Raw genomic sequence first — 14,021 nt, forward strand, 5'->3', positions numbered from 1 at the left:
CCTATTTTACGAACACTCATTTCTATTAACTCCCTATTTTACGAACACTCATTTCTATTAACTCCCTATTTTACAAAAACTTTTTCTTCTATTTTATTTCCGCTGATTTTATTCTTCCAGCCATCTCTGTATTTGTTGTAAAAAGCAAACTTCAATTCAGGCATTCTACATTTTTTGTGATATATGTGCCAGGAAGGAGGATTAAATTGTTGGTGGGGGTGACCATGAAGTGAAGATGCAATGACACCATAATTCACTGTGCATTATGATTGGTGAAATGGTGGTTTGAGAAATCATATGATACATTAGCTCAGGGGTAATTAGTTATTGCTCCACAGAGCTCTGAGGACTCCACGTGCCCTTCCCAGGGACTCTGTGGAGCTCCAGGAAAATAAATCAGTAAATGTAAAAATAAAGTAACCTACAGGACTTTTCCATAGAAATTATAGACTAAAAATGGCTCTGTGAATCAAAAAAGTTTGAGAACTGCTACATTAGCTTGTTGATAAGTCCATTTCCAAGTTGATTAAACTCAACTTTGGCCAGCTGCTGTTTATCTACTTTCTTCTTCACAAATCAACAAAATGGAAAAGATTATGCTTGACTTCGGAAGAAAAAAAAAATTTGAAAGAAATTAATGTGCAACCTCTTACAAAGACTAAAAATTGCCAAAAAATATGGGATTCCAAAAGTTAGAGTTCTCTAATCAAAGATTCAAAGATAGTTTTGGCGGCAAGTGATTCCAGTGGCATTCCACTATCCCGAAAATATTTTAGGGAAGCAGAATTTGCATTAAATTTTATCCTACATCAATTCCACAGATTCTTATATTTACCAAAATTTTGTGATGAAACAAAAATATGATTTTTTTGAAAATCCTCAATAAATGTGGAAAACTTTACTTTCTGCACTTTCTTCATTGTCTCTCATTTAAGAACTAATTATCAAGTCTGTACGGGTTCATAAAAAAGAGCATTGACTATGGTTCTGGACCAATTTTCTTCCATGCCTTTTCACTGGAATACAACATGTGAATCTCGAAAAAAATACTTGAATGCATCAATAAAGTTACTATATACATTTATTATACATAGGTGGAAGGTTATGCAGACAGCAACATTTTGATTCTTTAAATGTTATACAGAGTCACACTTTCTTTTTTTTTTCTTCAAAATATTGACCAAATGTCTATGATTATTGCAAAACACATAGGAAGTCATATATCACTGCAACTCAACAATTCTCACAGACTGCTTTGACACAAATTGCAGCCAAAATGCTGCAGCCTCATATTAAATTTAAAGACATATGTCACTCTTTGGATTGATAGAAAAGAATGTATCCAGATTCTGATGTCTTCTGGGTATCAGAAGTCAATCCATAAAAATCCTCAATGGCAGATGCATCTATCTTCTGCAAAATAAAAGATATTTTCAGACAAATAATCTTGCTAGAATAAATGAAAAAATAAAAAATTCAGAAAAGGTAGCAGGCTATGTATGATATCACAGAAGTATAACGGTTCTATTGGGATAATAAAATTTTTCATTTGCAGACAAAAATTTTAATCATTGTTCTGAAAAATATGACTCAAAGTGTCGCCATACAAGAATAAGACCAGAAGCCAATCCAATAACACAGTACAATCAAGGTCATGGGATGTTTTTTTATTCTCAGGCCTATCCTACCAATCACCAATTATGACCAAAAAGTTTTCGTATCATCTATATATTGTTTTAAGAACAGGGAAACGTTTACTTTAACTCAAAACTACAAAAACACCCCCCCCCCCCATTCTTTTTTTAACCTCTGGAGTTAGAGAAAAATATGTAATAATTTATGCTGGCCTCTGTGCTAAACTTTTTATATATGCTGCTGTCTAGAATTTCAGTACAGCAAAAGTCTGGGATAACAAAAATCTAACTATTGCAAAAATTATTTACTGTCGAGATGAGCTAATTAAGTCAACAAGTTAAAGACAGAAAACTATATATTCATATAGAGTTGGAAAATTAAGCAGCATACATCAACTAAAATTCCAGAATATATAACACCAGTTTATTTTACTCTGTCTTCAAGAGTAATAATAACGATATTACTATGAATAACCCTGCACATGCCCCTCAAACATTCCTTTTTGGTACTTCTAACAAGATAAATAGATTTTACATCCTTGATACAGGGTATAGTAGAATGTAAAAGTTCTTATAAATTCTTTATCTCTTGAGAACCATTGGTTATAGAATACTTTGAATCATTAAAAGTATCCAAATACATACCCATTTTTAATATGTTGTTTATTTTACTAGGGGGTAGTGTATGTACCAAGACACAAAAATTAAGTTTTTACACAGTCCTCTCATCCTCTAACTTCTAATTGAGAAGTTGTAGGATAGTAGGTGAACCTGTTTTACCTGCATTTAATGTTTTTTCCAAACTTTCCTGTTTTTCCAAATTTGAATATCACAGCAAATATCGCACTTAGAAACATGGAATTTTTTTGTTGGCATCAGGAGAGACAGTGAAATGACTTTGTAATCAGATCTTTGAGCACAGGGTGTCTGTATAAAAAGTTATTTATAAAGACTTATTTTTATTCTAATAACTATACAACCCCTTGCAACATGAATGACATATCTGAGTACTACATGTTATTTTGATACTTTTTCTAATTGGAAGTATTCCTCTAGGATCAATGGTTTGCCAGTAAAATGCTGTTACCTATGCACCCTGTATATCTCCTTGAATACAATATTTTTATGTTCTGAAAAATGCAGCATTAAAAATTGGTAATAAACTGCATGAACCAAAAAAGTTCAATATGAAATGGCGAATAACAATTTAACATCTGACAATGAAATACAAGCAATTCACAGTCCTGCAGAATTCAAGTGTTGAGTTACGAGAATGTCAAATCGCGAGGACCATTTGATCAAATTATGTGAGATACCATTGTAATGTAAAGATAATAAAGGGTAAAATACTTGATCGAATTCAATAAAAACATTTTTTCATCAAAATATGGAAAATAAAAATGAGTTTGCATCAGCATTCAATCCTCCTCAAATTGCACAAGGATAGTAATTTGAAATAAGGAATAATATAGAGGGAAGGTTCTTTCATGATTTCAGTTTCAATAAAAATCAACCTCAATCACAATGAAAGTAAATTCTTATTCATGTAACTTAACCATCAAAAAACATCATTAGCACCAGAACTCAAAAACAGGCATAACAAATCAATCAATAGGTAAATCTAGCTTAGTTTCATGGGAATGATGAAAGTTATTGTTAATGAAATAAAACAGAAAATTGGCTTACATCAACAATGTCGTCATCAAACAGCAACCATAAACCATGGCTTTTCACTATTGAAATGTAATGACCTCTATTTGGACCACTCCCACAATGGATAACAACAGCAACCAGATCATACAGTCGGTCAGGATTATAGGCATCATCGGACTAAAACAAAGTGACAAAAATTAATTTCATTTCTTGTTGAATAGATTTAAAAATTTGAGTTTGCATATTTTTTGTAAATTTGAGCATAAAAATTCATTGACTTATACATTTTGGCTATTTTGAATCAGATAATTCAATTTCCTACGCAACTGAGTACACAATCTTGTGGGTAAAAAATAATTTGTATTCATAATCTATCTAGTTAACTTTTGATTAACGAGCATATATTTATCCTAAAATATAATTACACTAGGGAACATTTTTTTTCTCTTTTTCTGTTGCATAAGATTTTTCAACTGATCCAAGTTATTTTCTTATTGCTGATTTCAAATCTGAAATAGGTTTTTCTTTGCAAGCTCTAGTTTTTATACAGTTTGATATTATATATTGGTACATGGCCAAAGGTCCCCAGGTTATCGACTAACGACCTGCACTAGCGTAGCTGTTGTAGTTTAAGTTCACTACTACATGCAATCACTAGCGTGTCAATTTATCAGTCTGTAGCATCAGTTTTATAAATTTACTCCAGTTGGCTATACTAGAAGGCAACACTTTTCCAGCATATAGAGCGGGGTGTCAGGAAGACGACCACAGAACACTTCAGTTGCAGATATGATAAGGAAATGTGATGTTCTTCTTTCTCTTCAGTGTTATTTTCTGTGTCAGTTTTAAACTGAGTAGATAAGTGCATTTTGTGGAGTTGATTTCAGATCTGATTTATGATTTCCTTCAAGTAGATGTTCAAATAGTCCTAATGCCTTCTGTCATGTATGTGGTTGCTGCACACTTGTTTGTCAAAGGAGCAATATTTCATTGTTTGCAAAGTGTGCTTATAAAGCCTATTTTGAAATAAGGATGACTTGGGGATCAAGACAAGAATAAATAATAATTATTATTATTAATTATCTCAAATAATAACAGATAGTACGAAAATACAGTGCCACACTATATCATAAGACAAAACTACATATATAGAATGATAAAATTTTCACAAGTAAATGAAAAATATTTAACAAAAAATTGAAATAGAACCACAGGTAGATACAATAGAGTATATCAGGTACTGAAGCCTAATAGAACACTACATAAAAAGAGCTTTTCCCACATAGCCCCTAAAGTTCTAAACTTATTTTATACTGAAAATCAAATTAGCAATAAACATAAATCATACAGTATTTGACTTTGTTAAAAATAATGATTATGAAATGATTTTAACAAATATTCTATAAAGAGATATAAAAATAGTTTGTGCACTGTGTACGAAAAGAGAAAGAAATTGTAAAATGATGAACGAATGTATATGGTTGTTATTTTGCATATAAGTATAGATAGATACATGTAATGTACTAACTGATATTTATAATACGTAATTTAATTATATAACTGTGATTATGACTCTCAAAATGAGAAATCTAACATCTTAACGTATACCATAATCGTAAATATATAAATAAAAATACAATATAAAATGTCTAATCTTTATAAAAGCTGTTGTCTGAAACATATGTGATTATAACCAGGGTTGGGTTTTTGACATGACAAGCATCAAAAACAGGTTTAAACCGTCAAAAACCGTCCAAAACCTAAATGAATGCCTTTTGATAATGTTTTGAACACAATAGGTATATAACATGATGAAAAACTTACTTTTTGTCATATTACATTGTTTTATTTTTAAACATTAATTTATTACAATAATTAAAAAAATATTAATTATAATTTGCAATTTTGAATTTTTCAACATAAAAGTCTAGAACATATAAAATATAATTTTATGGTTTATTTATCTAAGCTACTCATTACCTGTGTTCAATTTGCTAAGTGAAATAGAGCTGCTTATTCAAAATATGTATGATAGGGCATCAGGGTTAGGTTTTTGACCCCCAGAAACTAACTCTGTATTATAACAGTCAAAAACTTATTGTTAATGTTGTCAAATAGTTTTTGTTAACTTGATGTTAAATAACAAAACACTTCCTTTTATTTAGATTCAAGGGTTTTATATTCAGAATGATAATTACTGAGGAAAAATATCTATTTTGATATTTTAAATTTTATGATCCGCCCAAAATTTTATTCCATATAAAAATTCTCACGCAGCATCTGTTAATGCATTAATTAAACTCATTTATTTTCACCTAAAAATTTATTAGATCAGGGTGTATAAATTCACAGAGTTTTAAAGAGCATTTTCAACCAAAGCAGAGCTGACAAGACTTGATACCCAAAGCATTTGTTTTGCACGTTTGAATACAGCTTCAATTGGAAAACCATTGCATTATAAATGCTAGTAAATGGACCATATCATAGTGCAAAAGTAAGAATAAACCAAGTTTGACATATACCTTTGTATATGTATTTGTATCATACAAGCTAGCATTGCCAAACTAAATGACATTTTAGTCCTACAATTTAGTATCTTGATCGCTAGATATATTTCAATGTTATGCGCAATAAGAGCATCGTTTTAAGTATCAGAGTGGTTACCTAGATAATTTAATAACAGAAATCAACATTACATACATAATGTAATAAACTTTTTTAAACACTTTTCTGTTGTAAAAAGAGTACAGCAGACGGTTTATATCAGTGCAGACATATATAAGCAGTTGAAGAAATTTTGGAAGGTCAAGAATCATCTTGAATCAAAGAATGTCAAATCGTTCCATTGTTTTCCCTTCAATGTTCATGTTCATATTCAAATTTTATAAGAAAAAAAGCATATATATTGTCCAAAATAATTCTGTCGAGAGTAGAAAATTATTTTAGAATCATATTAAATATTTATTCTTTGTATAACATAGTCACTTTAAACATTACATGCAATTAACATGTGCATTTCCAATGGGAATTTTTATATCGAAAAGCAATATTTGAGGTTTTTGATGTGACAGTTTAAACCACGGTTTAAACCTGCCAACCCTGATTATAACCCCCTTTAGACCTGCTGGAAGGACATTTAAGTCCCTTGGGGTCACAAAGTGTTTGTATTCACGTGTTTTTATGTTTGTACCTATGTGTATGTTTGTATTTGCATATGTGTCTGTCTTTCTGTGATTTGTTTATTTAAAAAAAAAAAAAAAAAAGAATAGGCTCCCTCAATATTGTGTCATAATTGTGAGGAAATGCTTCATGACAGGTCAAAAGGAAAATGAAACGATGTGCCTTTTGGAATTCCCATGTGTAGTTTGGTGGGCACCCACAGATCACATAACTAATTGCTATTTTTGCCTGGTCAACACACAGGGTATCTGCAAGAAAAATTGTCACAAGATCTACTCTGATATTTTCGACCGATTCCACACTCTGAGCAACTCCAAATTCCTGTTTGACGATTTTAGCTCATCTAAAGATGAAGACACTGAGCACGATCAGCAAATGTGTGGCGTGTGTTAGTGATATCCAGCTTTCAAAAAAATTTTCAATATCTGAAGGCTCTTCATCTTTTAATAACAAGAATTCATCAGCCCCTCCGCAGTTTAGTTAGTCTATTTGTCATGAAAATGAATGAAAAGCAGAAGTGTGGCTGGAACTAGAGGGGGAGGGCAACTGCCCTGGGTGACAAAATTTAAAAGGCGGCAGTTTTAGGTGAGAACAAAGACCACTTTTACAAAATTACAGAATTTTAAAGTTGTGGGGGCGGCGAAATAATGTTGCCCGGGTAACAAAAATCCTAGTTACGGTCTTGGCTTGGGTATAACATGAGTGCAAAGCTACATTTCCTGTTTAGTTACCTTTATCAACTCCCCACGAATCTTGGGGCTATATGTAATGAACAGGGAAAGCGCTTTCATCATGATTTTTAAAAAAAAGACGATGGAAGAGCATTACCAAGGCCGCTGGGACAAAAATATGATGGCAGACTACTACCGGAACATCAAACAAGATAGCTCTCATAAAGTCCACAAACGCAAGAGTTATAAGCACAAGTTGTTGCCTACAAAGTGTCAGAAAAAAACTAAAAATGCTATTTTGAGAAAAATCTAGAACTTACAGGGAAAAACCAAGTTCAGATTTGAAAACAGCATACTCGAATTAGGCAATTTCAAGTGCTTGTATAATTGCAACAAAAATTTTGTTCCCAGTGTTAATCTTTAACCTCCTTTACCTACAGGCATTTTGGCAACAACGTTTGGACTTAGTTGAACTACCGGCGTGAGTCTAAAAAAGTGGCATCTTTAACTTTGAGAAATTATAGGGGGGGGGGGGTGAAACATGAGAGGTTTTCCCCCTTTCCCAGCTACCTTCTTTAAACATGTAATACTTTTACTTGTCAAACCGTAGCAAGAGAGAAAAAAACAAAACTATGAGGTCAAGTAAGAAAAAGCAAGAAGCACAGCTTGATGTACACTGCTCAAAACAATTAGGGGAGCAAGCAAAAAAGTGAAGAAAACTGTGCGAGACAGCCACATATTGGCATACAATGGATAGTACACGTGTATCAATGCGCAATACAGAAAAAAGACGTAAAAAAATTCGGAATTAAGCTTTAATTCTTTGAAAATATGGAAAAAACATGAAAAGATGATTTAGGACAACAATTTGGTTACATGTATACGATAAAAAAAAGTACTGTTTAGACATGATGCATGAGTTTTAATAGGGCATGTGGTCTCCTCGAACAGCTAAGACTGCTGCGCACCTGTTTGCCATGGATGCGATGAGGTTATCGATCAGACTTTGGGGAATACTGTTCCACTCCTCAAGAGGTGCAATCTGCAAGTCTCGGACAGTAACAGGCGGCCTTGGTCGCGCAGCAATGCGTCGTCCGAGCATGTCCCAAACATGCTCGATTGGATTCAGGTCAGGAGAGCATGCTGGCCATTCCATACGCTGTATTGTTTCAGCTTCAAGCATGTTCTCCACCAGACGAGCTCTATGCGGTCGGGCATTATCATCCTGTAAAACAAAGGAATCTCCAATGGCTCCAGTGTAAGGGATGACATGAGGTCGCAGTATTTCGTCTGCATACCTTCGGGCCGTCAAAGTGCCATTCCGAATGATATGCAGGTCCGTACGTCCGCCTATGCTGATTCCACCCCATACCATCCAACCAGCTCGTCTGTATTGTGACCTTTCACGAACGAATGTGGGGTTATTTGGAGTGCCCCTGTCCCTCCATACCAGAACACGTCGGGTGTCACACTCCAGACTGAATCGGGACTTGTCTGTAAACAGCACTTGGCTCCAATCATGTTGCTCCCAATCTCGATGTTCAGCAGCCCATCTTCTTCGGGCCGCACGGTGGCGTGGGGTCAACGGAATGCAGACCATTGGCCTACGTGCATAGAGCCCTCCCTCATGAAGCCGATTACGTACTGTTTGGCTGGACACCCTTCGTCCTGTTGCCAAGAGCAACCGTCTTTGCTGCTGCGTAACATTCTCTGTTCTGTTTCGACGGGCTGTTAACCGTATATACCGGTCATCAGTTGCTGATTTGCATCTTTGCGTAACTTTACATCTTTGCGTAATTTTGTTAAAACCATGTGCTCCCCTAATTGTTTTGAGCAGTGTATTTAGAAATGTTTTCTCTCAGAAGGCAAATGTGTTTACTTGTGAGAGTCGCATCAAAGGAATGGATAAGAAAGAATAAGGTGGTCTATGACCTGTATTTTATCGTAAATTTCCAATATCTCGTAATTTTGGTCACCCAAATTATGAAAATTTAATAAATAAAAGAATTTAATAAAATAATAAAATTTAATTTTTTAGCCAAAAATTTCCTGCTTTTTATAATGAAACATTCTTGAAGTCTTGATTTCAAAAGAAATTGTACAGGTTATAACTTTTATTGCTTATTAATTACATTATGATAATTATGACCATAAAAAAAATATCCATCAGACATATTTGTCACATTAAATGTTTTATTTTTTGTGAAATACATTTTAATTCAGTTAATTGCTGTATATTGTCTCCAGCCGAAAGATAATTTTTTTAGCAATTTCAGTTACTGTTGGTCATTTTTTTTTTACATCTAGCAACTTTTTTTAGTGAGAATTAGTGACCACATTCTTTCCTGTATTTAGGATCTGTATTTCCTATATTTTTCTTGATGAGATACGGTTGTTTCAGACCATAATGTGAAGATGGTTCTCAATTACAAGGTTGAAATGAGTAAACCAGTGAAAATTTGTATCTGGCTTTAAATGCGATAAAAAATTTCTTTGGAGCTAGATTTTATTTTTTTCAAAACTATATAATTTAGATTTAGAAAAATATAAAAATAATACAGAACTACATTCTACATAAATGTGGAAAACATAAGTTTTTGCGAAACTGAGTCTTACAGCACTTTTTTCCACCCATGGCAAAAACTAGCCAACTCTGTAACAAGAGAACAACAAACAACAATTTATATTTTTTTGATAGAGCAAAAACAAGAACTTGTGCACTTTAAGGTGACAAGTCCATTCATCTAATCACATCCTTTAATCTCCGATCATTTGTATGTTAACATGCAGATTTTGGGAGAAAGTGACACTTCTTTCTTGATGTGATTTTTATGTTCCAATATGAGCATGTAAATATCTATCTATATATATGTATATATTTGAAAAAGCAAACTTACAGTGTTGAATAACCTTAATTCCAAAGGAAACACGACTCTATATGATAACTTTGTGTGGCGATTCTGTTGTTCCATATACTTGAACCGTTTCAGATGTAGAGCTAATATCATTGGCAGCTTTTTCACTCTCATTCTATACAAATAGAATAAAATTGTTTATGATTTATTATGAAGACATAAATAGAAAATTAATGCATTTGAATTATTTTACAGGTTCTACACCCATGTACAATCTTTTCACAAGAAATGATGAACAGGAAAAAAGATAAAAATCAGTTAAATAACTTTTTTAACTAAAAAATTCTGAACTTTGAAACAAAATTGTAGCAACTGTAGGACATTTTCAGGGTATCACTATCAATCATTAAGTGTTAGACCTTTTCATAAACTGAAAATATTTTTCCTCCTAATACTTCTTCAAGCAGGAGGATCTACTTACAAATACGAATTCTAGGCTACAATAGACAATTTCTCAACAAGGTGGCTCGAATTAAAGTAAATAAATTAAATTAAAAATTATTGAAATAATTATGTACAGTAAAAGTCCACTATAACGGGTGATTTCAGTATTGATATAAATCTATGGTGGATTGGTTTAACATCCTAGAACTTTGAAATAGGCTCAGATTCTAAGTTACTGTTAAAAGTTAAAACTGCAGCTTATCTAGTTTTAAAGCTAATTCTTAGCTCTTACAGCTAGTTCAAAGTTGCAGCCTATCCAATAATTTTTTTTTTACTGGCATTGGAATTAACTTTGAGGGATTCCAATTAATTTTTAAGAATAAAATAATGGTACTTATACAGGGTTATTACAACTTTTGACTGAAAGATTTTGGATGACTATTTCCCTGATCATCAAATAACCAAATATTTTATAAAATCAAAAAATCTATACAGTATTATCCCTCCCAAATGTTGCGTGTTATACAATAACCCTCATCTAAAAAAATAAAGCATCATATTAGGACTTAGCATTTGCAGACCTAATCAAATGTATCTCTTTTATCCAAAACAATGTGTGAATAATAGGGCTCTTGAGCATTCAACTGTTTAATTTTGAGATGTAATTTTTTTGATTACAGCATTAACCAGCATGCCAGAATATAAGAGTTATATATTCAGGGCGATTCTTAAATATAATCAACTCTAATAATTGACTGAAGTGGCGGACTTGAACCTTGTTTCTCTACATCTTAAGGCCCTATATGTTTTATTAACTTAATTCAGATAGGTCAAATTTCAAAGTTTTGTTTTTCTACTACAATCTTGATTTCATAGATATTCTCATAGCTATACTATAGCTTCTAAATTAGAAATTCTAACACAATTTGATGAGTTAAAAATTGAGATATGCATAAAACTACTAAGTATTTTTTATTCCTTGATCCAGTGTGCAAAGACTTTATTGAGCAGGATAGTATTGAAATACCTCGTCAGCCGAAGGCAAGCATGCATTTTGGTGCCCCGTGTAATGTAGAAGGAGCAGTTAAAGTGTGAATTCGATGCCGCCTCAGCCCTGCCCCTTCCCCTAATTGTGATCCTGGGATAGAGTATAGTGATTTTTCAGCATGCAAAAAATTTGTGAATTATTCTAAAATGGAAAAAACTTTTAGTCAATTGGACAAAGGAAGAAAAGTTATAAATAAAACTGAGGACTGATGAAATACTAAGAACCCTGTGAAACAAATACAAAATCAAACATTCATGGAGAGAATAGCTTGCAAATGAGATAGATTTCACAAAATCCAAAAAACACTGATCTGCTTCACAGCTAATGAATGATATTGTGTTGATACAATTGTGTTAGAGTTCAATATGTAAAAAGGTTGCTTTGGAGAATTATTTTGCTGATCTTGAGAATTAAAAGAAGAAAAGTTGATGACATTAACTCTACAACGAGAAATATGGCCTAATTGGGAAAAAAAATGAATATAGTGAAATTAATTATTGCAAAATTTATTTCATATCAGCACAATTTATAAATTTGTGAAATAAACTGTGAATGTTTGATTTTTATCAAATTTCTGGTAAAGTATGTTTAAAACGTAAAAAAAACTAATTTGGTTAAAAAACCCTGAATGTTATATTACTTGATATTAATTTATTGAATATATTCAGTGATCCTGGAAAAATTTCACTTTTCCCCCACCATGCTCCGACATTTAAAAATATGGTGTCCTGATTTTTAAGTTTTTTTATGAAAGAAGGTGAACAAGAGTTAATGAAAAACATTCGTGAGGGAGGAACGACTCAGTACAAAGGAATATGGTGCTATAACCATGAAAAAGAAACAACTAAATAAGTGATTGTGAGGATGCGTGTGTATGAAAAATATATATATATCCCTTTTTCACAATCACAGTTTTCTATAATTTATTTTAGAAATTATAAAAAATTGCTTGTATTTCATTGTTTTAGAAATTTCCCTGACTTTGTCTGATCCCTGACCGCAATTTTTTCCCTGACTTTATAGGTTGTAGGAACACTGCTATATAAAAATACATATATTTAAATTTTAAAACAAAAATGAGAATATGAAGGACGGTAAGACCAGTTTTGTAATTGTACAGATGACAATTGGAATTACTTTATCATCTACTTTTAAATTTTTTACGTATCTTTCAAGTTATTATTAGGTAACATACTGACTAGAATGATTGAATTGCCCAGGTAACGTCAACATAATTAGGAAAAAATATATAAAATGTAATTACTTCATCTTCTAAGTGATAATGGGTAAAAAATTTTAAAAATTAGATGTTCTATCTATCAAATCATTATTGGTTAATATGTTAATGCTTGAACACACCCTCCCACCCCGAAGGGTATTCAGGTAAACTTCCATAAACCAGATGCTGTCATCCTACTCAGTACAGATGGTTAATATGTTAAGTAAAATGGTTGAATTGTCCAGGTAATATCAATTTAGTAAAGATAAAAATATAAAAACTTTGTACCTTTTTTGAGCTTCCTGTTTGCTACAACAGTTTTCACAATAATATTTATGCTCGCTACATAAAGTTTCTGTGTTGCTGAATCCTCGTAAACAGCTAGTAATTGATGTATTCTGATTAACATCCACTGATAAGTCTAAAAAATCTTCATCTTTGCTGCTAACCTGAAAAAAAAAATTGAATTTTGCAAAATAGGAGGACTTTAGGATAACAAATGTCATTCCAAGCAAAAAAATATATGGTTACATTTTTATTTGAAAAAAAAAAAAAAAAAAAGATAAAAAGAGTGATTTAAAATATTTTTAATTTAAAAAATCAACAAGAACTCTGGAATACAGTTGAATATGTATATTGAATTAAGTGGTCAGAATGTGTATATTATTTAAAACTGTTACATGTGAATTTGCTAAATTTACTTTTTTTTTCAAAGAGAATAATGGAATTAAATGTGTCAAGTATTAGAAACATTGGATAGTTTTACAGAACAGGATACAAAGAACACTCATCTGCTCAAGTTACATGATGATACCAACAAGAACGAAGGCGTGCCTAACTTTTGGGGAGTGCAGATCATAAATTCTGCCATCACTATACTGGTATATAGCAACAAAAGCATTATCACATCCCAAGCACTGCCACATGAACTCTGTAAGGTGCAATTCAAAATGATTAGTATTATTCTTGTTCCGCTCACTATCTGGAAGATGCTTATATATAAATCATTTGATTTTAATAACTTTAGTGAAGTCGAATGTGACAGAACAGTTTTATCACTACTATATCTTGGGTGAATTTGAATCATTTTTGACAAACATGACTAATGTCACCAAAATATTTTTGTTGCTTCATCATCATCATCATCATCAGCAACAACCATTTTCGATCCACTGCTGGATGAAAGTCTCCTCTAAATTTTTCCATTCTGCTCTGTCCGATGCTTTAGCAATCCAGTTGATTCCCGCCACTTTCCTGATTTCGTCAATCCATCTTGCGTGGGGACGCCTTCTTGAACGTTTAACACCATGGGGGTAC

General features: G+C 32.4%; 1 protein-coding gene across 1 annotated transcript in view; it reads right to left on the reverse strand.

Moving 5' to 3' along the window:
* Positions 1–1,063: 1,063 nt before the first annotated feature.
* The window catches only part of Usp12-46 (Ubiquitin-specific protease 12/46), a 41,236-nt gene continuing 28,278 nt past the window's right edge, over positions 1,064–14,021 (reverse strand). Inside the window, exons 6-9 of the mRNA XM_089233296.1 lie at positions 12,993–13,153; positions 10,036–10,168; positions 3,321–3,464; positions 1,064–1,413 (exon numbers count right to left, since the gene is read on the reverse strand). Of these exons, the coding sequence (XP_089089422.1) occupies positions 1,312–1,413; positions 3,321–3,464; positions 10,036–10,168; positions 12,993–13,153 (540 nt within the window). The 3' untranslated portion in view covers positions 1,064–1,311. The remainder of the gene's footprint in view (positions 1,414–3,320; positions 3,465–10,035; positions 10,169–12,992; positions 13,154–14,021) is intronic.

The sequence above is a fragment of the Pholcus phalangioides genome, unplaced genomic scaffold, assembly GCF_987345545.1.
Source record: "Pholcus phalangioides strain wild (caught in Gottingen) unplaced genomic scaffold, Ppha-v1.0 ptg000007l_1, whole genome shotgun sequence".
NCBI classification, from domain to species: domain Eukaryota; kingdom Metazoa; phylum Arthropoda; class Arachnida; order Araneae; family Pholcidae; genus Pholcus; species Pholcus phalangioides.